Here is a 27,985-nt window from a genome sequence, read left to right on the forward strand (position 1 = left end):
TTAATTCTTCTTAAACAGCAATAATATTTGAACTGAAAGTCTTGTAAGAGTGACTTTGATGTCTTTGTTTCTCAGACTATAGATTATTGGATTCAACATAGATGGAATAATTGAATACATTAATGTTATTATGAAGTCAGTGAATGATGGGTGGTCAGTGATAGGTTTTAGGTAAGCAAAAGAAGCAGTAAACACAAATAAGAAGACAAAAACATGTGGTAGGCAAGTAGAGAAAGCTTTTTTCTTTCCTTGAACAGAAGGAATTCTCATAACTGCAGAAAAGGCATGTACATAAGTGACAATGACAAAAACAAAACAGCCAGCTGTTAGAGTAATAGTAAACATTAAAACTCCAAATTTAGTTGCATATGAAACAAAACAGGCAATTTTAAGTAAATATGGGACTTCACAATAGAACTGATTAACAATATTAGAACAGAAAGGAGAAATAAAAGTGGCAATGGTGTGCAAAGAAGCATTGAGAAAGCTGGCGATCCACAAACTGCTAATCGTTTTGGTGCAAGCATTTCTATTCATTATCATTTCTGTTGTGAATCAATAAAAGTAACTAAGCCCAATGCAAAGCAGGTTTTGAAAGCCTGCACACTTGATTGGTCCTTAAACAACAAACAAGGATTGGTCCATAACAAACCCCTGATTGGCCAATATTAGGACACTTCTTATTGGTTATTAGTTGAACTTGTTGCACTAATTATTGGTTAATAGGGTAGCAGCCAACCCTATAAAAGGGTTACTGCTGCCCATAGCCTTGCTCTGTTCTGTTCTATCTACTGTTATCAAAGAGTTGAAGTCACTGGTCAGATGTCTGGTCTCCATTATTCTCCAAACTTAACACTGGCGATGAAGGTGGGATTCGGAGACCGAAGAGCTGACTGATCTACAGAGCAACCAACAGAGCACGTGGTCGAACACGCACCATCAACGGCAACATGGCCAGCGGTGCCGTACCACCCGCTCCATTCAACCCAGAAACTGAAGACTGGGAGGCATACATGGATCAGTTCCAGATGTTTCTGGAGACCAACAATTTGAAAGATGCAACAACCGGCAAAAAAAGAGCTATCTTTCTAACTCACTGCGGGCCTACCGTGTTTAAAATGGCAAAGTCACTTGCCAAGCCAGCAGAGGTAAAAGAGATGGACTGGGACGTCCTCGAGCCTTTACTACAGGCTCACTACGCGCCCACCGTGCCAACCTTAGTCAGAAGACACGAAAATTACCAGAGGGATCAACGGAAAGGCGAAAGCCTTGCCAACTACGTTGCAGACCTCCGCAACCTTGGAGGCCTCTGCGGATTCTCTAACTTAGAAGAAGCCCTCCGAGACCGTCTAGTTCTGGGCCTAGAAGACGGCACGATCCAGAGCAAAATCATGGCTAAAGGGGACATCAGCCTCACCGATGCCCTTAAAGAAGCCACTGCAGCGGAGGCAACCAAAAAGTCGGCAGCCCGAATGCGCCGCACCAGTGCACCACTACGTCAACACGCCAACGATACCTCGCCTCGCTCAGAGAGACACCCGGTATTGACTCACCACGAAGACCTAGAATCCCTGTCAGAAAGCGATGAGGAAGAGGTCAACTGACTCCAAACGGAACGAGACCAGTTCACACAACGTTCATCTCGACCTTGTGCAGGATGTGGAGCGAATCACCCACGATCCAGCTGCAAATTCCTCGACACACTCTGCCGCGTTTGCGGGAAAAGAGGTCACATCGCAAAGGTTTGCAGAAGCAAACAAAACTCCAACTCCAAACCCCGACAGGCCGAATGCCAGTCTTCAGAATTCTTCGGCACACCCCGAAACAAACTGAATCACCAATGGGGAAGCCACTCCTACAGAAACAAACCATCCACCACTTCCACCAGGCAGGAAGAAACCAGGCGGGAAGAGACCCATCAGACAATTACCATAGGCCACGCTACATCCCTTGATGCCGGGAAAATCCGAGTAAAGGTCGCCATCAAAAACAAACCTTGTGTAATGGAGGTGGACTCAGGATCATCCCTCTCGATGGTGTCCTGGAAGACGCTCCAACAGCTCATTCCGACGATTCGCCGCCAAGACCTCAACCCTCAAAGGCTTATACTCAAAAATTACCAGGGTAACCGACCCCGTTGTCGGGTCCCGCCGATTCCAGGTCTCTTCAAGGACCACACCGTCGCACTGCCACTGACTGTCGTGGACCGTGACCGGCCTAGTCTTTTAGGCCTGCAATGGTTCAGACCGCTTGGAATCACTGTAGCCGAGTCCACCGTGCAGAGAGCAACGATTGGGAGGAAGCCTCGTGCAAGAATTCCAAGACGTTTTCGCGAACGGACTAGGCAAGTACAAGGGGACCCCGATCTCATTTAACTTGAACCCTGAGGTAGCACCCATCTGCCTTAAGCCGCGTCGGGTGCCGTTTCGCCCTGAAACCTAAAATCGACGAACAACTCGATAAGCTAATAGTGCAGGGCGTACTGGAACCCACCGACCACGCCCGGTGGAAACCCCAATAGTGACGCCATCAAGCCTGATGGGTCACTGAGAATTTGCGGAGACTACTGGGCCACCCTAAACCACGCACTTCAGCAAAGTGCATATCCAGTGCCGGTAGTGCAACACCTGCTCCATTCCCTGGGCGGGAAAGTTTTCACTAAATTAGACCTAGCGCAGGCGTATCACAATTGCCTGTAGATCTGGCCACCGCGGAGGCGCAAAACTATCATCACTCATAGGGGTGCATTTAAATGCAACCGCTCCAGTTCAGGGTGAGCGTCACTCCAGGAATCTTTCAGAGCTTAATGGAAAGGCTGTTACAAGGAATAAGAGGGGTCGTACCGTATTTCGACGATGTACTCATCGCCACCCCTAACAGAGATATTCTAGAAAAACGACTCCGAGTGGTCTTACAAAGGTTCCAAGACGCAGGCCTCAAAGTTAAAAAAAAATAAATGCCAGTTATGTACCGAAAGGGTGGAGTTTTTGGGATACCTCCTGGACAGTCAAGGAATCCATCCCACTGAGGACAAATTAAAGGCAATTAAGAAGGCCCCACTCCAAGGAACAAGGCAGATCTACAGGCGTTCCTTGGACTTATCAATTTTTATAACGTCTTTTACCCAATAAAGCAACGGTAGCTGAACCATTACATAGACTCTTAGACAAAAAAGCAACGTGGGTTTGGGGACAACGTGAACAATACGCTTTCCAACAAGTAAAGAAACTGCTAACTTCTGATTCTGTACTTATGCAGTACAACGAGACTCTGCCGTTAACTATTACTTGTGACGCCTCACCTTTTGGGGTTGGAGCAATCCTGGCCCACGTATACCGAACGGAGCAGAAGCTCCCGTCGCGTTTTTTCACGAACTTTAGCTAAAGCTGAAAGAAATTATAGTCAGCTGGATAAAGAAGCTTTAGCTATTGTGGCTGCAGTTAAACGATTTCATGAATATGTGTATGGGCGATGCGTTTACAATAATTACTGATCATAAACCACTACTGGGGATTATTGCGGGTAATAAACCAACCCCGTATATATTGTCCCCCCAGAATGACCCGCTGGTCTGAATTCTTGGCGGCGTACAACTACACCTTGCAACACCGCCCGGGAAATCAATTCTCCACGCTGATGCATTGAGCAGAACACCGCTCCCAGAATCGGTTGAAGATCCAGCCCCAACCATCACAACGCTGCAAATTGAGGCTCTACACACGCCGCCACTGACGGCGAGGGACATTGCCCTCGAAACAAAACGAGATCCGGTCCTGCAACACATCCTACGCTGGGTTGAACGTGGTTGGCCAACAGAACAACTATCACCTGAATGGGTGCCTTTCAAAGCCCGCCAAACCGAACTGTTTTCCCAAAAGGGCTGCATCTTGTGGGGCAATAGAGTCGTAATCCTGGGCAAACTAAAACGAACTGTTTTAGCGGTATTGCACGACGGACATCCGGGCATCGTGCGAATGAAAGCACTCGCACGGAGCTACGCCTGGTGGCCGGGAATCGACAAAAGAATCGAGGCCTGGGTCGCTACTTGTCAACGTTGCCAGGACGTCAGCAACACCCCACCTAAAGCAAGCCCAACCGAATGGGAAACTGCAAGGGGACCATGGTCCCGTATTCATATTGACTTTGCGGGGCCTACAAAAGGGCACACTTTCCTTATTACTGTCGATGCCTATTCAAATTGGCTCGAGATCCATCGAATGAACACAACTACAATGGACTCAGTTATCAACAAATTAAACAGGCTATTTGCCACACATGGTTTTCCGGACGTTCTGGTCTCGGATAACGGGCCACAGTTCACAGCATTACCATTTGAACAATATCTTGCTGACCGGGGCATCCGTCATGTGCTAACCTCGCCCGCGCACCCTGCGGCAAACGGACGTGCAGAGCACATGGTACAGTTTGTAAAAAAGACCCTCCACAAAATGGAATTCGGAAACATCGATGAGAAAATCAATCGAATTTTATTGTTGCAGCACATCACGCCCACAGCGTTACCAACAAAACGCCCACCGAACTTCTTATGGGGCGGAAACTGCATCGCACCTCGACCGGCTCCACCCCGCATACGCACCCGAAAAGCCTTTCGGCTCCAGCAGCAAATGCCAGGAATTTAAGGTAGGCGATTTAATCTTCGGCAAAAACTTCTCCGGCGACCCTTTATGGATACCCGCAACCGTCACCCATCTCACAGGGCCTAGATCTTACCGCCTGCTAACAGACGATGGGAGGTGTGGAAATGCCACATAGACCAACTCCGTTCGAGATTACCACCCAGCGCCCATGGCTCCCGGGTTCACCAACTGAGGGGGAGGAAATATCGAGGAAATTGACTTCGATATGACAGATAGCAGGCCAACGGAAACCCTACGGCCCAGCGAAGTACTGGGAATTGAAGCAGGGAGGGAGTTGACTTTTCCATGGGACTTGAACACGGGGAAACCGAACTGCGAAACCCCGAAGAAACACTGATTGGCGGAGACAACCACACGAAAGCAGCACGGAATCACCGTGCAGCGAAACGGAACTTAATAGAGATCATCCAAACGCTCCACGGAACCGGACTTTAGGCCAAACCCGGTGGAGCCACGGAAATCATCCGGACAGACCAAACGGCCTGTCTATCTTGAAGATTTTGTTACAGCTCCCCTCAAACGGAACCCAAGGGGGAGGGGTGTTGTGAATCAATAAAAGTAACTAAGCCCAATGCAAAGCAGGTTTTGAAAGCCTGCACACTTGATTGGTCCTTAAACAACGAACAAGGATTGGTCCATAACAAACCCCTGATTGGCCAATATTAGGACACTTCTTATTGGTTATTAGTTGAACTTGTTGCACTTATTATTGGTTAATAGGGTAGCAGCCAACCCTATAAAAGGGTTACTGCTGCCCAAAAGGGTTACTGCTGCAAGGAAAGGAATATCAGAGCCAAGAAAGAAGAGCAATAAGAGGAGCAATACATCCATAATAAGAAATATATCTGATATTCATAAGAGTATTAAAAACAGCTTTGGGGATAATGACCGAAACTGAACCAATGTCTCGAAATGCTAAATTCATCAGGAAGAAGTACATGGGAGTATGAAGATGGTGGTCACAAACAACAACAGAGATGATGAGAAGGTTCCTGTTATGGTCATTAAATATAGTATTAGTAACAAAACCATATGCAAAATCTGTAGCTCCCAAATCTTTGGTAATTCCCAGAGAAGAAACTCAGTTGTGTCATTATTCTTTCTGAATAATGATATCCCTAGAAGGAAAAAAAGACCTATTGAAATATTTCCTATTCATTACTTTTTAGAATGAGCTGTAAAACAATAGGTCAGCTTTTAATGAAGATTATGTTAAAATTTATTTTCCACGTTTATGTAAAACAATCTGAGGAAGCATTATATCCTTCTGTTTGCTTAAATGTTATTGTGGTGATTTTTTCAAGATTTTTACCTCTTGCAAGGGCTATAGTATTCTTTTATAAAGCTTAAAATATTGATATTTTTTGCTTAAAGTATTTTTCATCACTAAATTCTCCATAATTGGAAGGAAATGAAAACAAAAAATTAGGTGAAAATTGATGGAAGTTGGATTTGAATTCAAGTATATTCAACCATGTTAATATGTAGGATCCAATCTGGATCAGTCACCAAGATTGAAGATTATGTCTTCCAAGCTTTTGGACTCATGCTGGAGCCCATCTTCAAGGAACTTCTCCAGAGCTTCAGCAGAGTTCTCTGAAAATGGGCTCCAGTATGAGCCCATCAGCTCAGAAGACAAAACCTCTGGTCCCAGTGACTGACCCAGATTGGATCCTGCAACATTATCCTGGGACATAAATATTTGCCTTTATTCATGTTAATATGACATAATATCAGTTCCCATTTCCCTCCCTTACTCCCTCTTGCCCTCCCTCTCTATCTCTTTCTCACTTTCTTCATCTCCAACTGACACAGTATAGGAGGATATATTGTGCTATGAACCTTTCTGATTATTTGTCGAAATGAATTCAATGTACATATACATTTTATATTTATTGAACATGATTTGATTTTTTAACAGAATAACTCTAAAGTTATGTATTTTATTTTTATAAAATCAGAATTGCCACCATTACTAAGCTCCTTTTTATTGTGAAGAAACATCTTATTAGTTACATTCAATTATTCTGGGAAGTGAGAATGGTTGATTTTTTTAAGCCATCATTTTAAAATTTCTTCCTAAATGTTCCTTCGTTTTCTGTAGAATTTAAATAGCACTTAGACTTATATACTGCCCCATGGTGCTCTACATAATTCTCTGGGCAGTTTATAGTGTTAGCATATTGCCCCCAATAAATGGGCCCTCATTTTATTGACCTCAGAAAGATGGAACAGTGAATCAACATTGAGCCCCATCAGGATCAAACTCCATGCTGTGGTCAGAGTTTGCCTACAATACAGCATTCTAATTACTGCACCACCAGGGCTCCTAAATTATAGCATTACTTTAATGCTATAATACAGCATTCTAATTACTGCACCACCAGGGCTCCTAAATTATAGCATTACTTTAATAAATCATTTGCAAGACCTTCTCCTCTCTAGTTTGTGATATACAAAATGGGAACTGTGGAGAATGGTTCCAAATTATAGCCTTCCATTCCACTTAGCAACTTAATTTGAATCATTACTCTATCTAGATGATTATCTGGGTTTAGAAAGTGAATGAAATGAATATAGATACAACTCTAGTGAAAATGAAAGTGTATTAAAAGATTAAGGAGGTAATCAGAAAAAAAAATAAAACATATAAAGACATAGTAAATCTATAAGCTCATTCTGTGACCTAATGGATTACATTCATACCAGTGGTGGGATTCATTTTTTTTTACTCCCGGTTCTGTGGGCATGGCTTGGTGGATGTGACAGAGGAAATGATACTGTAAAATCTCCAGACAGAGGTGGTATTTGACAGTTTTCTGAAATACTCAAAAATTCCACTACCGATTCTCCAGAACTGGTCAGAACCTGCTGAATACCTCTGATTCATACTCATTCATCCATCCATCCACCTTCTCAAAAAGAGAGAAAAGGGAAAAAAATACAATGAAATTTGAAAGGTACTCCAGCACAGTGCCCCAAACACCACATCACAATCACACTACACAGTATTTAAAAAGTAAAATAATTAAAATAATAATAATAATAATAATAATAATAATAATAATAATAATAATAATAATAATAATAATAATAATAATAATAATAATAATAATAATAATAATAATAATAATAATAATAATTAAAAACCTAGTCTAAAACCTATTTAAAAATATATATTAAATTAGATAGTTTAAAAATGCCACTTTATACATAGAACTAAATCACAAATGTACTGTTTGATTCAAGACAATTATTGCCTTGGAAAAGAAACTGCTTCTCAGTCTACTAGTCCTCATTTTAAGACACATATAACATCTCCCTGATGGTAACAATTCAAAATATGAATGACCAGGATGAGAACGGTCTGTGGAGATTTTTTGTGCTCTAGAGAGGAATCTGGTCTTTGCAATCTCTTCAAAAGAAGAAAGAGAGCAACCGATGATTTTTTGTACTGTGTTTATGGGGTATCATCTTATCCACTACAGAGCATCCAGCGTACCACACCATTACACAGTATGCCAAAATGCTTTCAATGGTAGAATGGTAAAAAGTACCGTATTTATCGGCGTATAACACGCACTTTTCCCCCCTGAAAATAGGGGGCAATGATGTATGCGTGTTATACGCCGATATAATGTTAAGAAGCCAGCGGAGGCCGGGCGGTGCGAGCGGAGGCCGGGCGGTGCGAGCAGAGGGCAAGCGGAGGCCGGGCGGTGCGAGCGGAGGGCAAGCGGAGGCCGGGCGGTGCGAGCGGAGGGCAAGCGGAGGCCGGGCGGTGCGAGCGGAGGGCAAGCGGAGGCCGGGCGGTGCGAGCGGAGGCCGGGCGGTGCGAGCGGAGGGCAAGCGGAGGCCGGGCGGTGCGAGCGGAGGCCGGGCAGTGCGAGCGGAGGCCGGGCGGTGCGAGCAGAGGGCATTATTTTGCATTATTTACCTTATAAGTGGTAATAATATTAATAAAAAAAAAAGTTCTGAGCTACCCTTATTTTGCTTCAAAGTTTTTATTTAGAAATTTAATTTTTTTTCCTGAAATTTCCCTCTTAAAATGAAGATGCGTGTTATACACCTGTGCGTGTTATACGCCGATAAATACGGTAACCAGCAACTTCTCACCCAGACCACTCTTTTCAGCAGTCTCAGAAAGTGCAGGGGCTGTTGGGCCTTCTTTGCAGTGGCCATAGTGTGAACCAACCAAGTAAGGTTGTCGGAAATATGAGTTCCTAGAAATTTAAAACTACGAACTCTTTCCACACAATCTCCATTGATATATAGTGGGAGAAACTCTGCTTTGCATCGTCTGAAGTCTATAATCAATTCTTTGGTCTTTTTGATGTTCAGGGTAAGGTTATGACTCTTGCACCACAAGACCAGTCTGAGAACCTCTGACCTACAGGCCATTTCATCTTCTACTGATATGAGTCCCACCAATGTGGTATCATCTGCAAATTTTATTATAGAGTTAGTGGGACAAGAGGGAATGCAATCATAGGTGTAGAGTGAATACAAGGGTACATAGCCCTGTGGAGAGCCACTGCTGAGAGCAAGAGTGGAGGAAAAATATCTGTCAATCCTAACAGTTTGGGATCTGTTAGTAAGAAAGGCCTTTATCCAACAGCAGATGTGAGAGGAGAGGCCCAATTCCAGCAACTTCTTAATCAGTATATCTGGAATGATGGTATTAAAAGCCGAGCAATGAAAAGCATCCTTACATAGCTCCCACTATGCTCCAGATGGTTCTGTGCAATGTGGAGAGCCATGACAATAGCATCCTCTGTGGATCTGCTATTCCAATAGGCAAACTGGTGTGGGTCAAGGTTTGATGGGAGGCAATCTTGTATATATTTTAAGACCAGTCTTTCAAAACACTTCATAATTATGGGTGTGAGAGCTACTGGTCTATAGTCATTTAAAATATCAGGAGAGGGCTTTTTGGGAACTAGAATAATAATGGAAGTTTTGAGACAAGATGGAACAATGGCTTGTGTAAGAAAAAGGTTAAAATATTTGTAAATACACCTGCAAGCTGGTCAGCACATGTTTTGAGTACTTTCCCAGGTACCCCATCAAGTACCCCATCTGGGCCAGCAGCCTTCTTTACATTCACTGCTCTAAGCACCTGCTTCACATCATACTCTTGTACTGTGAACAGCTGAGTAGTGGTGGTTTGTAGAGGCAGTGTGTTCGAAGACCTATTCAGTTTGAACCGGGCAAAGAAGCAGTTTAATTCTTCTGCCAGTGATGCATCCTTTTTTATTGATATGGGGTTGTTGTCCCTATAATTAGTGATGTGTTTAATTCCCTGTCAAGCCCATCGTGGATCATTATTTGTGAAGTAGTCCTCAATCTTCTCTTTGTAGTCCTTTTTTGCCTCCTTGATGCCCCACCTCAGTTCTGCTCTTGCCTTGTTATACCAAATTCTGTCCTCAGATCTGAATGCCATATCACTTGTCCTGAGAAGTAATTGCACGTCCTTGTTCATCCAGGGCTTCTGGTTTGGAAAAATCCGGATGCGCTTATTCACAGTAACCATATCCACACAGGTCAAGGTGTAAAACAGTACAGTTTTTGTGTATTCCTCCAAATCATCTTGTTCAAATAAGTTCCAATTAGAATTTGAGAAACAATCCTGCAGCTGATCAAGTGCTCCCTCCGGCCAGATCTTGATGAGTTTGATTTCAGGCTTAGTTTTCCTTCTGAGGGGGGTTTATGCTGGTATAAGGAACAGTGATAAATGATCTGAAAGTCCCAGATGTGGAAAGGACACTGCTTTATATGCATGTTTTATATTAGAATACACATGATCAAATGTGTTATTTTCTCTGGTGGCACATGTCACATATTGAGTAAATTTGGGAAATACAGTCTTTAAGCATCCCTTATTAAAATTACCAGTTATTATATGAGCCCCATCAGAATAAACCTTCAGTTGTTTATTTATTGTAATATGCAAATATGCAAGTGCAGTATTAATATTTACCTCAGGAGGTATGTAAACAGCTGTTAAAATCACCACTGTCAGTTCTCTAGGTAGATAGAAGGGTCTGCACATGACTGTCATTATCTCTAAATCAGGAGAGCAGTATCTGTTTATAACACGGCTGTTGGTGCATCAGTTATTATGAACGTATAAACAAAGTCCACCTCCTTCAGTCTTACTAGAGTCCTTATTATGGTCTGGTCGGTGGATGGTATGACATGTCAGTTTTAGTGAGGCATCGGGAATAGCTGAGAGAAGCCAGCTCTCTGTAATAACTATCACACAGCAGTCCCTTATCACCTTACATTAAGTTCTAGTGCTGTTTATTTTCATCCCTCTCCTTAAATAGATGTGCCTGAAGAATCATTTCTATACAAGCAGTTGATGCTTATATTATAATCTATTTTGGTAGAATTGTAAATGTATGTATGTATGTATGTATGTATGTATGTATGTATGTATGTATGTATGTTATGTCTCACCTTTCTCCTTTCCAAGAAAGATGAAGAGTCCAAACTCAAACAAACACAGGCAGGCAAGAAGACTCGGTCTTTACAGAGTTAATTCCTTTATACAGATAATGTCCTTGGCATTCTAACACACACTGCCTGCCAAGTCCGAAATGATAACAAGAAGAATTAATCACTAAAGCTTCCAACACAGACCACAAGAAACAATCACACCGAAGCCTGGAAGAAAAGTAAAACTTTGTCCTGTACAAAGTTTCCAAAGAAAACACACCCACTTTTATCCCCTGTGGGGTGTGTCTCAATGACTCAGCTCACTCTCTGATTCGCCCACGCCTCCTATGTTGCAGCTCACATTTATTCCTACGACGCTGCCTAGGATCAAGCCAACATTCGTCTACTTGATTCCCTGTCAGAGGTTGCTCTGATATGCCCTCCTCCTACTGATTAATCTCAGGCTGTTCCTCTCGGTTATCTGCTGAAACCTGAGGTATTATCAGAAAGGAAGGCATTGCCAAAGAGGAAGGTCCTGTGGAGGAAGGCATTCCCAATTCCTCCTCCTGATCTTCCGAGTCCTCTTCCTCTAACAACGCAGGATCAGGAATCGGAGCCACAACACACACACACACACACACACACACACACACACACACACACACACAAACACACACACACACATATATATATATATATATATAGATAGATCTTTGGTTATTCGGGTTTTCTCCCACATAAGATTGGAAGTATCTAGGCAACGTTTCGATGAAGTCTCATTCATCATCTTCAGGCTTCTGTCTTCAGCTCTGTGCTTCTCAGAGTGATTTATTTATTTTATTTTATTTATTTATTTGATTTGCCAATTGTTTACAAGATAATAAGTATAAGTGTATACATAGTTGTGAATACATGAAATGGGTACATATAAGAAAAATAAAAGAAGAATAAGAGAAACAATAGGACAGGGACGGTAGGCACGTTGGTGCGCTTATGCACGCCCCCCACAGACCTCTTAGGAAAGGGGTGAGGTCAATAGTAGACAGTCTAAGGTTAAAGTTTTTGGGGTTTGGGAAGAAACTACAGAGTCGGGTAGAGTATTCCAGACATTGACCACTCTATTGCTGAAGTCGTATTTCCTGCAATCAAGTTTGGTGCGGTTAACTTTGAGTTTGTATCTATTGTGTGCTCTTGTGTTGTTATGGTTGAAGCTGAAGTATTCATTGACAGGTAGGACATTGCAATGTATGATTTTATATACCATGCTTAAATCAGACCCAAGACGGCGTAATTCAAGGTTTTCTAGTTCTAGAATTTCAAGTCTGGTGGCATAAGGTATTCTACAACGAGTAGAGGAGTGGAGAACTCTTCTTGTGAAATATTTCTGGACTTTCTCAATTGTGCTAATATCAGATACGTAATGTGGGTTCCAGACTGATGAACTGTATTCGAGTATTGGTCTAGCAAATGTTTTGTATGCTCTGGTTAGTAGTGTGACATTACCAGAGAAAAAGCTACGTAGGATTAGGTTAACAACTCTTAATGCCTTTTTGGCTATGTAGTTGCAGTGGGCTCTAGCACTTAGATCATTAGAAGTGAGTATTCCAAGGTCCTTTACAGAGCTTGGGTCATCAACAAGATCTTGACTATTCAGCTTGTATTTTATTTTCTGATTTTTTTGCCAATATGTAAGACAGAGCATTTATTTGTTGAGATTTGAAGTTGCCATTTGTTTGACCATTCTGATACATAGTCAAGATCTTTTTGTAGGGTAGCAGTATTGTCTGTGGTATTGAACAGCTTTACATCATCAGCGAAAAGAACGCAATTGCTCTTAATATGATCACAGAGATCATTTATGTAGAGTATGAAGAGAGTTGGTCCTAGAACACTGCCTTGGGGACACCACTATTGACAGGTACAGAATTTGATAGACGCTCCCAATTTTGACCATTTGTTGTCTGTTTGCCAGGAATGCTTCTATCCAGTTATTCAGTTGTCCAGAGATACCATAGGATTTTTTATTTTTAGGAGTAGTTTGTCGTGTACCACTGAATCAAAGGCTTTACAGAAGTCTATGTAGATTGCGTCTATTGCTTTGCCCTGGTCGAGTTGTGTCGTCCATATGTTTTTACAGTGTAAGAGTTGCAGATTACAGGATAGTTTTTTTCTGAAACCAAATTGTTTATTAGAGAGTAGGGTGTTTGTCTCTAAGTGGAGGATGATGGATTGGTTAATAATTGATTCCATGACTTTACATGTAACGCAGCATAAGGAGATTGGTCTGTAATTTTCAACTAGGCTTGGGTCTCCCTTTTTGAAGATGGGGATGACTGTGGCTTGTGACCATAGGTTAGGCAAGGAGCTGGTCCTGAAAGATTTTTCAAAGATTATGCTTAGAGGTTTGCCTATGGCAGTGGATAGCTTTTTTAAGAAGTAGGCACATATTCCATCCGGTCCAATAGATAGAGATGGTTTTAGATTGCGTAGTGCTTTTTCAACATTGTCTTCTGTAAAATCGATATGTATTAGATTATTGTTTTTATCTGTGGTACAGCTAGGAAATACTGGGCATGATCCATTGCTGTTTACAAATACTGAGCCGAAGAATGTGTTAAAGATGTTGGCTTTAATGGTGTCGCCGCGTTGCAGTCTTTACCATCAGGTCCTATCATGGGTGGGATGGACCTTGAGTCTTTTAGTTTGTTGTTTACAAAATTGTAAAAAGCACGGGTGGAATTGGTGCTTAGAAGGTTTTCCTCTTGTTTAATGTGATAATTGGTGCATTCGGTCTTTATCTGGTGGCATAAATTTTTGTATCGGCTTTTGAAATTGGCAACGTGACCAGATTTGTTTTTCCACCAGAGTGATCTCTTTTTGGATTGAAGTTTCCTTATTGTTATGGGTAATCTGCTTTTTTGTTTTGTTTTGGGAGTTGTTGTTGGTACATATAGTTTGATGACTCTTTTGACTTCAAGTAAAAATATGTTGTAATGGTCTTCAACAGTATTGCATCCAGTGAATAGAGATTGCCAATCAAGGGATGAGAGATCGTTGTCTATAAGATCATAGTTGCCTTTTTTGAAGTTACAATTGGGGATTACATCATTGTGGTGATTTTTGTGTGGGCGTATGTTGAGACAAAAGTCAATCATATTGTGGTCACTGCTGGAAAAGGGTTCTTTAGTTTGTATTCCGTAAATTAAATTCAAACTATTGCAGAAGATGAGATCAAGGCAGTTGTTTAGTCTAGTGTTGTTGGTTACTAGTTGTTCCAGTCCCAGATTTGTAATAGCATTGTAGAAGGTTGTGTGTATGATTTCAGTTGTACAATCATTTAGGGTCCAGTCAATATGAGGTAGATTGAAATCACCAAGAAAGATAAAAGGGTATGGGCAGGATGCAGCCCATGTTAGTAATGTATTTAGCTTGTTTACATGTTCGATGTCATAATCAGGTGCTCTGTAACATAGTAAGAATCGAATTGTGATATTTAAGGATAGTTCACAGATGATGGTCTCAGGAAGAGCAAGCTCCTGGGTAACTTGGATATTTTTTAGATGTAAGGATTTTTTATAGAAGATAGCAACACCACCTCCTCTACTTAATTTCACAATCTGATCGGTAAACATGATAGTCTCTTACTGTGGTAATGGAGTCAGGAGAGATGCATTGAGCCATGTTTCACAGACAAATATAATGTCGAATTTAGCCATATTTAGTAGGAGGAAAAATTCAGGTATTTTATTCACGAGGCTTCTTGCATTGAGTAGTTTGCATTTAAGGCCAGCAGTAGTTGGAATTGAGGTAGTTAGGGCGTGCATGCCTAGTCTTGGGTGATGGTGGATCGGTTGAGGTAGGATTGTGGTTGAGGGTTATAGCTGAGTTGCGGGTTGTGTGGCTTACTTTTGATACAGTCAGCATGGTAGTCAATGTACAGGTCCTTCTCTCCATTGTCTAGACGTTTTTGAGTTCAGTGCGGAGTACACGGGAGGCGGGCACGTTGCTGTATGGTTAGGTCAGGGAGACAACGGAGGTTCTTATGGTTGGTGTTGGTTTTGGCGAGTGAATTTATAGTGTAAATGAATTTACGCTTTGCTTGCTTCATTTTTGCAAATGACCGTGCACAAGCGTGGGAGCCACAGAGCCGTCTCTGTTTTTGAGCTCTCGGCCAATGCGGGAAATGTCAAGTATTTCATCAGCGGAGATGGTTGATGCTTGATAATCACTGATGATGTTTCGGACAGTTGTGATGTCATCATTGTCATTGATGTCCTCTAGACCAAATAAGATGGCGTTTGGACGTTTCCGTTCACGCTCAACAGCTTCTCTGATGAGGATTGGGATATCAATATTTGTCTGGGTTGTGTTTTTTGGGTTTTGGATTGGGTTGTGGTTGTTGGGTAGAGATGTGGTTTGTAGCTATTGGATGTTCAGGTTTTTGCATTGTGTCTTTTTTTTCAAGGTTGGATATTCTTTCTTTTACGGCGTCCAGGGATTCTACTATGGTGTTAAGGGATGTTTCAATGGTTTCAATGGTATCAACTCTTTCCAACAGATCCAGTTTGGGTTTGCATGATTTGCAGAGATATGAAAACTCATTGGATGATTCCAGGTATTGAATAAATTGCTTGGTTAATCCCAAGCAGTCATGATGAGTGTATTTTTTACACAGAGAACATTTGATGGAGTTTTCATTATCCTTTAGATTTTTGTAGCATTTAAGGCATGTGCAGGAGTCTTGTGGTTCATTGGTGGGGATTATCTTCTCTTTATTTGTGGTTTGGCATTGGATTTTCTTTTTGGCATGGTAGGTTTGTTAAGATAGTACGTTGATTGAATTAATTAAAGGAACAATTTTGGGTAATCTATATAGCCAATATCACACCAATCAATCAATTGCAGTAATCTCTCTAGTCAGATAATATTCCTGAGCAACAATCAGCCTAATCAATTAATTACTCTAATCACTAATCAATTAATCAATGATGTGAGCTTGCAGTTGCTTCTTCCTTTTAACTGCTAGTGGGGGTGTGACTTGATTGGGTGGGGGCTTGGCTGTGTTCTGATTGGGTGGGGGTGTGTTCTCATTGGTTGGGGGTTTGGCTGTGTTCTGATTGGGTGGGGGTGTGTTCTCATTGGTTGGGGGTTTGGCTGTGTTCTGATTGGTTGGGGGGTTGGCCATGTTCTGATTGGCTGGAGGTGTGTTCTGTTCAGGTGGGGGCTTGGTTGTGCTCAGGTTGGTCTTAGTTACTGGGGGATTTGAGCTGGTGAGCTGTGATCTTGCTGTTTGGCTTCGAGTTCGTGGTCGTGCTGCATCTTCATGGTGGGGGTCAGTTCGCTTCATGTATGGCTCAGAGGGGTTTGAAGTGGGTAGTGATGCAGCTGCCAGCACCACACTTCCACGTAAAAAGCATACTCACACCCACACAGAAGATGAGACACGACCACAGACCAGAAGCTGCACTGCAGCTGCATCACTACCCACTTCAAACCCCAACTGCAAGCTCACATCACTCTGAGAAGCACAGAGCTGAAGACAGAAGCCTGAAGATGATGAATGAGATTTCATTGGAAACGTTGCCTAGATACTTCCAATCTTACGCGGGAGAAAACCCGAATAACCAAAGATCCACATACAAATACCGTGAGAACCTCCAGAAAATATATATAATATATATATATATATATATATATATATATATATATATATATATATATATATATATATATATGTATGTATGTATGTATGTATGTATGTATGTATGTATGTATGTATGTATATATATATATATATATATATATATATATATATATATATATATATATATATATATATATATATATATATATATATATATATATATATGGCCTTCAGCTTTGTTCGGGTATTTTCCCACGTCATTATAGTTGTGCTTTTAAAGTTGTAGCAACGTTTCAGCAGAATCTCATCTGCCATCATCAGGCTTCTGTATTGTGTTTGTCTGTGAGACTTTTACAGTGACTCACAGACTAACACAACAAGCTGATGATGGCAGATGAGATTCTGCCACGCTGCTACAACTTTAAAAGACACAACTGGCGTGGAAACTACCCGAACAAAGCTGAATACCATACATATATCTATATCTATATCTATCTATATCTATCTATCTATCTATCTATATCTATCTATCTATCTATCTATCTATCTATCTATCTATCTATCTATCTATCTATCTATCTATCTATCTATCTATCTATCTATCATCTAATTATCTATATCTATATCTATCTATCTATCTATCTATCTATCTATCTATCTATCTATCTATCTATCTATCTATCTATCTATCTCTATCTTTATTCTATCTCTATCTCTATCTCTATCTCTATCTCTTTATCTTTATCTCTCTCCCTCCGTCTCTCTCTCTCTCTCTCTCTCTCTCTCTCTCTCTCTCTCTCTCTCTCTCTATATATATATATATATATATATATATATATATATATATATATATATATATATATATATATATATATATATGGTGTTCGGCTTGGTTCGGGTATTTTCCCACGTCATTGTAGTTCTTTTAAAGTTGTAGCAACGTTTCAGCAGAATCTCATCTGCCATCATCAGGCTTCTGTATTGTGTCCGTCTGTGGGTCAGACTTTTACAGTGGTTTCAGATTTAAATTTGGGGCAGCCTATTGCTGTGCCAGAATGGTTTTTTCTTCATCCTGATTGGTTGGGAGTCTTGGTCTGTGTTTATTGGTCTCGGAGTTTGCTGTGTTCTGCTTGATGGGTGTTTCTGATATCTTCTGTCTGTTTTTGGCTCTTTTTGTATCTTGATTGGCTGGCAGCATTGTGTTACTTTAATGGAGGTCTTTAGTGCAGCTTGGCTTCGGGTAAATGGACGGCTATCATTAGTTAGGAAGCTGGGTTTCATCTGGGTGCCTGGTTGGGGTGTGTTTGAGCTGGAGGTATCAGGGGGGATCTGTTTGTGCCCAGGTGTTTGCCTGGCTTGTGGTGTGGAGATTTTTTTGTTTGTGAGTGCAGGCTTCCAAATGATTGACAGCCTGGTGGAATCATCTCTTCTGTTCATGCTTTCTGGTCTTTTTCAATCTCTATGGCTTCTCTGATGACTCTGTGGCTAGGGTTTTCCATAGTGGCCAGGGTTTTGGTGCCATTGAAGTTGATGCTATGACCTGTAGCTTCCATGTGTTGGACTAGTGAGGAAGTGTGTTCCAGCTTTTTGACTGCATTTTTGTGTTCATCCAGGCGGGTACTTATTCTTCTATTGGTCTGTCCAATGTATGTGGCCGGGCATGATGCACAGGGGACTTCGTATACGCCTTGGTTTTCCAGGTCAATTTTATCTTTGGGGTTGCTAAGGATGGCTGCTATTTTCTGTCTGTTTTGAAGGCAGTCCTGATGTGATGTCTGTGTAGTACCTTACTAATTTTGTCTGTAGTACCTCTTATGTAGGGCAGGACAGCTGTTCCATAGGTCTGTTCATCTTCTGGGTCTCTATTATGTTTCAGTGTGTTTTTGTGGATCAAGCTGGTGATTTTGCTTTTGTGGAAGCCGTTGGCTGTCAGTACTTTAGTCAGGGTGCATAGTTCAGCCTTAATGTGTGTCTTGTCTGCCAGGCGTTTGGTTCTGGTAATTAGTGTTTTAGCCACGGAGTTTATCTGTGCTGGGTGGTGGTGGGATTGGGCGTTGAGGTAGCGGTTGGTGTGTGTTTTCTTCTGGTATATGGTGTGTCCTAGTGTGCCATCTGTTTTTTTGTAGATTAGTACATCTAGGAATGGTAGTTGTTTGTTTGTTTCTGTTTCCATGGTGAACTTGATTTTGGGGTGTGCGCTGTTTAGGTGTGTTAGGAAATTGTTTAGGTTTTCTTGTCCATGGGGCCAAATCACGAATGTGTCATCGATGTATCTTAACCATAGTTTGGGTTTGAGGATGGCATTGGCCAGGGCTCTGGATTCGAATTCTTCCATGAACAGGTTAGCAATGACAGGTGACAGTGGTGATCCCATGGGGGCTCCTTCTATTTGTTTGTATCTTTGTCCTTTGTATATGAAATATGTGTTGGTTAAGCAGTGTTCTGTTAGTTCCATGAGGTGTTTGGCTGGTTGGTATTTATTTTTGATGATTTCAAGGGTCTCTTTTATCGGGACTTTTATCGGCACCACCACCCAGCACAGATAAACTCCGTGGCTAAAACACTAATTACCAGAACCAAACGCCTGGCAGACAAGACACACATTAAGGCTGAACTATGCACCCTGACTAAAGTACTGACAGCCAACGGCTTCCACAAAAGCAAAATCACCAGCTTGATCCACAAAAACACACTGAAACATAATAGAGACCCAGAAGATGAACAGACCTATGGAACAGCTGTCCTGCCCTACATAAGAGGTACTACAGACAAAATTAGTAAGGTACTACACAGACATCACATCAGGACTGCCTTCAAAACAGACAGAAAAATAGCAGCCATCCTTAGCAACCCCAAAGATAAAATTGACCTGGAAAACCAAGGCGTATACGAAGTCCCCTGTGCATCATGCCCGGCCACATACATTGGACAGACCAATAGAAGAATAAGTACCCGCCTGGATGAACACAAAAATGCAGTCAAAAAGCTGGAACACACTTCCTCACTAGTCCAACACATGGAAGCTACAGGTCATAGCATCAACTTCAATGGCACCAAAACCCTGGCCACTATGGAAAACCCTAGCCACAGAGTCATCAGAGAAGCCATAGAGATTGAAAAAGACCAGAAAGCATGAACAGAAGAGATGATTCCACCAGGCTGTCAATCATTTGAAGCCTGCACTCACAAACAAAAAAATCTCCACACCACAAGCCAGGCAAACACCTGGGCACAAACAGATCCCCTGATACCTCCAGCTCAAACACACCCCAACCAGGCACCCAGATGAAACCCAGCTTCCTAACTAATGATAGCCGTCCATTTACCCGAAGCCAAGCTGCACTAAAGACCTCCATTAAAGTAACACAATGCTGCCAGCCAATCAAGATACAAAAAGAGCCAAAAAACAGACAGAAGATATCAGAAACACCCATCAAGCAGAACACAGCAAACTCCGAGACCAATAAACACAGACCAAGACTCCCAACCAATCAGGATGAAGAAAAACCATTCTGGCACAGCAATAGGCTGCCCCAAATTTAAATCTGAAACCACTGTAAAAGTCTGACCCACAGACGGACACAATACAGAAGCCTGATGATGGCAGATGAGATTCTGCTGAAACGTTGCTACAACTTTAAAAGAACTACAATGACGTGGGAAAATACCCGAACCAAGCCGAACACCATACATGTAAGTACACTGCAAAACTTAAGAAAACATATATATATATATATATATATATATATATATATATATATATATATATATATATATATATATATATATATATATATATATATATTCTCTGTGGATATCAGTATCTAACAAAATGAAATTCAATGATGAAAAAAGTAGAATTCTACATTTAGACAAGAAAAACAAAATGCACAGGTACAGTATATGAGGTACTTCTCTCAATAGTAGTAACTGTGAGAGGGATCTTGAAATGTTAGTGGACAATCAGTTAAATATGAGTCAGCAGTGTGCTAAAGTCAAAAAAGCCAACACAATTCTAGGCTGCATTAACAGAGAGATAGAATCAAGATCACATGAAGTGTTAATACCACTTTATAATGCCTTGGTAAGGCCATACGTGGAGTACTGCATCCAGTTTTGGTCCCCACAATGTAAAAAAGATGTTGACACTCTAGAAAGAGTGCAGAGAAGACCAACACAGATGATTAGAGGACTAAAGGCTAAAACATATAAAGAACTGGGTATATCTAGCTTGATTTAAAAAAAAAAACTAGGGGCGACATGATAACAGTGTTCCAATATCTCAGGGGCTGCCACAAAGAAGAGGGAGTCAAGCTATTCTCCAAAGCACCTGAGGGCAGGACAAGAAGTAGTGGGTGGAAACTAATCAAGGAGAGAAGCAACTTAGAACTAAGGAGAAATTTCCTGACAGAGCAATTAATCAGGGGAACAACTTGCCTCCAGATATTGTAAATGATCGAACACTGGAAGCTTTTAAGAAAAGGTTGGATAATCATTTGCCTGAAATGGTATAGGGTTTCCTGCCTAAGCAGGTTGTTGGACTAGAAGACCTCCAAGCTCTGTTTCAACTCTGTTATTCTATTCTATTCAGTAAGATTTTCTACCGTATAGTACTTCAGTGGGAGGTTGACCTATTTTTTCTTGCTATTTCCCCAACAATGTATATTTTTAATTGTCCCTATATACATATAAAAAAATAGCAGAGTAAAAAACTTTAAACAAAACAGCAACAACAAAGACTCTAGAAGTCATTCTGCAAAAAATGTACTATTTTAATGATGGTGGAGGCACGACTAATTTCCAAACATAAACCAGAGAATTAAATCTGAATTTATTTGATTAACTCAGTCATATTAAAAATACAAATATGGTCAGAACAATTCTCTTTGATCAATTTTAAATAATTAAACTGTGGTTGAGCAAAGGATTTGGAATGATTAGTTCTATTTAACAACTTAAATTGTATTAATAAATAAAATTAGATGGTAAAGATGACTTAAACATTTAACATGCATTACAAATGAAGATGTGCATATATTAAAAAAAAAATATCTGAAAACATTCTCAGAGCTGAAGAAGCTTCTTGGATGAGAAGCAAAATGTCTTCAAAGAAAAACAAGGAAGTTCAGTTGCCTCTTGAAAAAAGTACCAGAGGACAAAAAGGAGATACTTAATAAAGAAATAACTTTAAGTGAATTAAAAGAGGCGATTAAAAAACAAAAAAGCAATAAAACCCGAGGCCCAGATGGCTTCCCAAGTGAGTTATACAAAGAGATAGAAGAGGTACTAGAAAATGTGTTGCTAGAGATCTGCAATGAGGTATTACTGGAAGCTAAAGTTCCAGAATCATGGAAGGAAGCTGATATTACATTAATCCCTAAAGAGGGTGCAGATGCCAATCAAATAAATAATTATATCTCTTCAATATCAATATCTCTTCTAAATTCAGACTATAAAATTTTCATGACTGTAATGACAGAAAGATTTAAGAAAGTGCTCAATGACAAAATTCATCCTCACCAAAACAGATTCCTTCCCATGAGACAGATTAGATATAATTTTTTAAATATATTTGATTTGATTTGTCAATCGCTTACAAGATACAGGTATAAGAATAAATATAGTTTTAAATACATGAGATAGATACTTATAAGAAAAATAAAAAACAATAGGACAGGGATGGTAGGCACGATTGGTACGCTTATGCATGCCCCCTACAGACCTCTTAAGAAGGGGGTGAGATCAATAGTAGACAATCTAAGGTTAAAGTTTTTGGGGTTTGCGTAAGAAACCATAGAATCAGGTAAAGTATTCCAAACATTGATCACTCTGTTGCTGAAGTCGTATTTTCTGCAGTCAAGTTTGGTGCGGTTAACCTTGAGTTTGTACCTATTGTGTGCTCTTATTTATTTATTTTATTTATTTATTTATTTGATTTGCCAATTGTTTACAAGATAATAAGTATAAATGTATACATAGTTGTGAATACATGAAATGGTTACATATAAGAAAAATAAAAGAATAAGAGAAACAATAGGACAGGGACGGGTAGGCACGTTGGTGCGCTTATGCACGCCCCCTACAGACCTCTTAGGAAAGGGGTGAGGTCAATAGTAGACAGTCTAAGGTTAAAGTTTTTGGGGTTTGGGGAAGAAACTACAGAGTCGGGTAGAGTATTCCAGACATTGACCACTCTATTGCTGAAGTCGTATTTCCTGCAATCAAGTTTGGTGCGGTTTACTTTGAGTTTGTATCTATTGTGTGCTCTTGTGTTGTTATGGTTGAAGCTGAAGTATTCATTGACAGGTAGGACATTGCAATGTATGATTTTGTATACCATGCTTAAGTCAGACCGAAGACTGGCGTAATTCAAGGTTTTCTAGTTCTAGAATTTCAAGTCTGGTGGCATAAGGTATTCTACAGCGAGTAGAGGAGTGGAGAACTCTTCTTGTGAAATATTTCTGGACTTTCTCAATTGTGCTAATATCAGATACGTAGTGTGGGTTCCAGACTGATGAACTGTATTCGAGTATTGGTCTAGCAAATGTTTTGTATGCTCTGGTTAGTAGTGTGATATTACCAGAGAAAAAGCTACGTAGGATTAGGTTAACAACTCTTAATGCCTTTTTGGCTATGTAGTTGCAGTGTGCTCTAGCACTTAGATCATTAGAGGTGAGTATTCCAAGGTCCTTTACAGAGCTTGGGTCATCAACAAGATCTTGACTATTCAGCTTGTATTTTATTTTCTGATTTTTTTTGCCAATATGTAAGACAGAGCATTTATTTGTTGAGATTTGAAGTTGCCATTTGTTTGACCATTCGGATACATAGTCAAGATCTTTTTGTAGGGTAGCAGTATTGTCTGTGGTATTGAACAGCTTTACATCATCAGCGAAGAGAATTGTTATGGTTGAAGCTGAAGTATTCATTGACCGGTAGGACATTGCAATGTATGATTTTATATACTATACTTAGATCGGACTGAAGACAGAGTAGTTCTAGGTTTTCTAGGTCTAGAATTTCAAGTCTGGTGGCATAAGGTATTCTGCAATGAGAAGTGTAGATCTCTTCTTGTGAAATATTTCTGAACTTTCTCAACTGTGTTAATATCAGATACGTGATGTGGGTTCTGGATTGATGAGCTGTATTCAAGTATAGGTCCAGCAAATGTTTTGTATGCTCTAGTTAGTAGTGTGATATTATCAGAGAAGAAGCTACGTAGGATTAGATTAACAACTCTTAATGCCTTTTTGGCTATGTAGTTACAGTGGGCTCTAGCACTTAGATCATTTGAGATGATAAATGGTACAGCTGGGTAGAGCACAAGAAAAAGAGTGTACAGAATAAATGAACCCAGGAAACATATTATATATAGTTGTATATTTTAATGTATAAAATAATGGGTTCAAGCTTCTCTTCTATTATATAAACATTATGAAGGTTTTATTGATTAAATAATACATTTATAATCCAATAGTAATAGCAGAGTAACGTGTGTTATTTATTAATTAATATGCTATCTATAAGAGACAAGGAATACTTGCCAATTATTATTTATTATTGTTTATTATGAACTATCAAACCTAATATCAAATGTAATAGAAAGAAATATGTTTACTGTTCTATTTGTAGGTTTACTATTTTTTATTTCTGTATATTTGTATGTTTATATTTTTTTAATCCTTTGTAAATAAAGTTTGTTTTAAAAATTTTTTAAAAAAGAAAAAAAATACCTTTAGGACATTTTGAAGGAATTACATAATTATGGGCATTTATTTGGGAGCGATAAAAAATAGTGGCAATATAAATACTAATATTTTTAGAATTTTACAGATTTTTTATTAAGTTTAAGGAATGAATAAATGCAATAATAAAGTCAAAGTTTTATGAAAATTGCTACTCTTTTATTTATTTACTGTTTAATTTTGTTTATTTCATGTTTTAAAACCTTAAAATATTTTTCAGGAGAATGAGGGTGATACAGTAAGAAAATTGATCCTAAAAATTCAGAAGGAACATCATCATTATTATTTCAAAAATGATGATAATATTATTATTTTTTATGAAGATGATTGTAATTGTGATGATTCTATAAGGTTGTTTCCTATTTTTTCTCACTTTGGAATGGACATTTTGTGTAGAATTGTTCTTATGTCTTTTAGATTACAATTTGGCTACATAACAAAGCCCAACTTTATCAGAAATTATCCTGCTATTTTTGTTTACATCAACTTAAAGAGCTAGAATGATGGTAGCACATAGATTCTTGTAACCTATTTAATATCTGTTGGTCCATACTATGAAAAATATTTAATTTATGATACATTTCTCCTTAGCCCTCCTAATTCTTTAAGATAATATGCAAATTTGTGATTGTGTGGTTGTATAAAATGTTAATTCTAGGAAATCCATGAATCCATTGCTTACCAGATACTGTATATATATGTAAATAAGAAAACAAGAAATCACATTAAAATAGTGATGGTTCTTCTGAATAGGCCTGGAAATGTAATACTCACAGTTAATTGCCTGAATAAATAATATTGCAGCTTCTCTTTATTCTTTTCTTTTCTATCCAGGAAATGATTAGTAGGGGAAAATGAATTGTGTGGGGGGGGGAGCAAAAAATGTCTTTATTTCCCCTTTGAATGGTATTGAATATAGTCTGTATAGCCTATATGATTTCTGAATATATTGTTTACATGAAAAACATTGGTTCCTCAATTAACTTTTTTAAAAATCAAAGAAGTAAAACCTAGTTTGCTATTATTTGTTTTAAATGTTCACAAAACATAAACAGATGTACAGCTAAAGTTCCTAAAGAAACAGATTGAAAACAACAGAGTTGTCAATGCCTGGAATGCACTACCTGAATCTGTTGTTACATCCTCAAACCCCCACTCGTTTAACCTCAAAGTATCCACTATTGACCTCACCCATTCCTAAGAGGTCTGTAAGAGGCATGCATAAGTGCACCATCATGCCTCCCATCCCTGTCCTATTGTCCCCATCCTATTTCTTCTATTCTTACTCATGTTTATACTTATAGCTATTATCTTGTAAGCGATTGACAAATCAAATCAAATCAAATCAAATCAATCAATCAATAAATAAGATGATTGTTTTCATTATAACCAAAAGCCATTATAAATTTATCAATATTGAAATATTTACAATTGTTCATATATATTTCTGTGCATTCATTTGAACACTAAGCAACATTAACTATAGAATTAGTACTCATTGCCACCAAAATCAATAATTTATTATGGTCATAGGCCACTATACGAAAGGTTGAATACAAACAATCAATTAATTTAATGATCAGATTCAAATTAATTTACTATGAACATGTTATGAGAAGACACAACTGTCAAGGAAAAGTTATAATGCTGATAGATGTGGGAAGAAAAAAAAGAAGAGGATGAGCTGCAGCAAGGAGGATGGATTTTGGAAGATTTGAAATATCTGGTTAGGGATAAACATAATGGAGAAAAGTTATCTATGGTTTCTTGGAGTTGAGAAAGATTTAATGGCACATAAGTCTAGATGAAAAGCAGCAGCTAGCTCATCCCCCAAAATTGTGATTGGAATTGAGAACAGAACCAAGGCAACAACAACCAAAATATAAATTTCCTATTTATTATGGATCATATTTATAAACATGCTAGAGGCAAATAAGGTCTAGATTCAGGAATGTAATTGTAATGAAATATGATTTGAAGAAAACTCTCCATATGAGATGGAAAAATAAAAGAAAGTCACTTTCAAAAATATTACCAAGAGAATTGCAGGGAATGGCCCCATACTAAACAAGGGTCAGTATTGCCTCAATGGATCATAGTATCATCAGTCTTAACCTAGATGGTATCAACCTCATAATCAGTAAAATAAACTTTCTAACCTAAGCCAAGTGTCTGCAATCAGCAGATGGTTATATAAGTTTTATATCAAATGTATATGTTTCTTTTCCTTATTAAAATATAAAAATAGTTACACAAGTCACACTTCTTTAAAATGAAATAACTTTTGACCAAAAAATCTTGAAAGAGAGACTTTGATGTTCTTGTTTCTTATGCTGTAGATTAATGGATTCATCATGGGTGGGATAATGGAATACATTATTGTAATTATGAAATCAAGATGGGATGGATGATCAGATATGTGTCTTAGATAAGCAAAGGAACCAGTAAACATAAATATGGAGAAAACAGTGAGATGTGGTATGCAAGTGGAGAACGCCTTTTTCCTCCCTTGTATAGAAGGGATTCTTAGAACAGCAGCAAGAATCAGCATGTATGAAGATATGATGAAGACAAAACAACCAATTGTTAATGAAACACTGAACACTACAACTCCAATTTCAGTTATATATGAATCAGAGCAAGTAATCTTTAGTAAATATGGGATTTCACAGTAGAATTGGTTGATAATATTAGAGCAGAAAGGAGTAGTAAACATTTCAACAGTGTGCAATGCAGCATTGAGAAGGCAAGCAGTCCAAACACTTCCAATCATTTTGGCACAAGCTTTCCTGTTCATTATTATTTCATATTGCAAAGGATTGCAAATAGCAACATACCGATCATATGCCATAACTGTAAGAAGAGAAACATCTGAGCCGAAGAAGAATAGAATCAAGAAGACTTGGACAACACAACCAACATATGAAATTTTCCTTGTATCTGTAAGAGAATTGAAAACAGCTTTGGGAATAATGTCAGAAACAGAACCAATGTCTTGCACAGCTAAGTTCATCAGGAAGAAGTACATGGGGGTGTGTAGGTGGTGATCAGAAACAACAGCAATGATGATGAAAAAGTTCCCCGTTACTGTCATTATGTACAGTATTAGTAATAAAGTCTGTAGTTCCCAAATTGTTGAAAATTCCAAAAGGAGAAACCCTGATGTGTTGTTATGCATTTTTCAGCATGACCACCCTGGAAGAAAATGGACAACTGTTAAGGTTTTCCTTTCAGGACAGTTTAGAGATATTTTTAAGAATAATTTAAAAATGTTGACACATTAATATTTTAAATAGTCTTATCAGTCAATTATCTTTTTTTTACAAATCAGTTGTATCAGTGTTATTTAGCAGTAATCAGGTTATTGCTATATTTTGTCTGAAAAACAAATACAAATGTCAGTTTTGTTCATTTTTAATAGGTGTTTAAGAAACTATATTTTTCATAAGCCCTTCCTATGACAATAAGTGAAATTGAAATTTAAAATCTTGGGAAAGAAA

The 27,985-nt window shown here is 39.2% G+C and overlaps 2 protein-coding genes across 2 annotated transcripts; both read right to left on the bottom strand.

The window, feature by feature from the left end:
- LOC113424066 (olfactory receptor 14A16-like) lies at positions 1-543 on the bottom strand. Its single transcript, XM_026685669.1, has one exon. It carries the CDS (start codon positions 541-543, stop codon positions 1-3), a length of 543 nt encoding a protein of 180 aa, XP_026541454.1.
- Positions 544-26,742: 26,199 nt separating this feature from the next.
- On the bottom strand, positions 26,743-27,663 carry LOC113429433 (olfactory receptor 14I1-like). The gene has a single exon (XM_026691941.1). The coding sequence runs from the start codon at positions 27,661-27,663 to the stop codon at positions 26,743-26,745; it is 921 nt and encodes a 306-aa protein (XP_026547726.1).
- Between the last annotated feature and the right edge of the window lie 322 nt (positions 27,664-27,985).

The sequence above is a fragment of the Notechis scutatus genome, chromosome Z, assembly GCF_049901735.1.
Source record: "Notechis scutatus isolate UNSWTSFEM ecotype Mainland chromosome Z, rNotScu1.2, whole genome shotgun sequence".
Lineage (NCBI taxonomy): Eukaryota > Metazoa > Chordata > Lepidosauria > Squamata > Elapidae > Notechis > Notechis scutatus.

What these genes read in the sequence shown, in the direction of transcription:
- LOC113429433 (XM_026691941.1), bottom strand. Translation starts at nt 27,663, where the DNA reads ATGCATAACAACACATCAGGGTTTCTCCTTTTGGAATTTTCAACAATT.
- LOC113424066 (XM_026685669.1), bottom strand. Translation starts at nt 543, where the DNA reads ATGATAATGAATAGAAATGCTTGCACCAAAACGATTAGCAGTTTGTGG.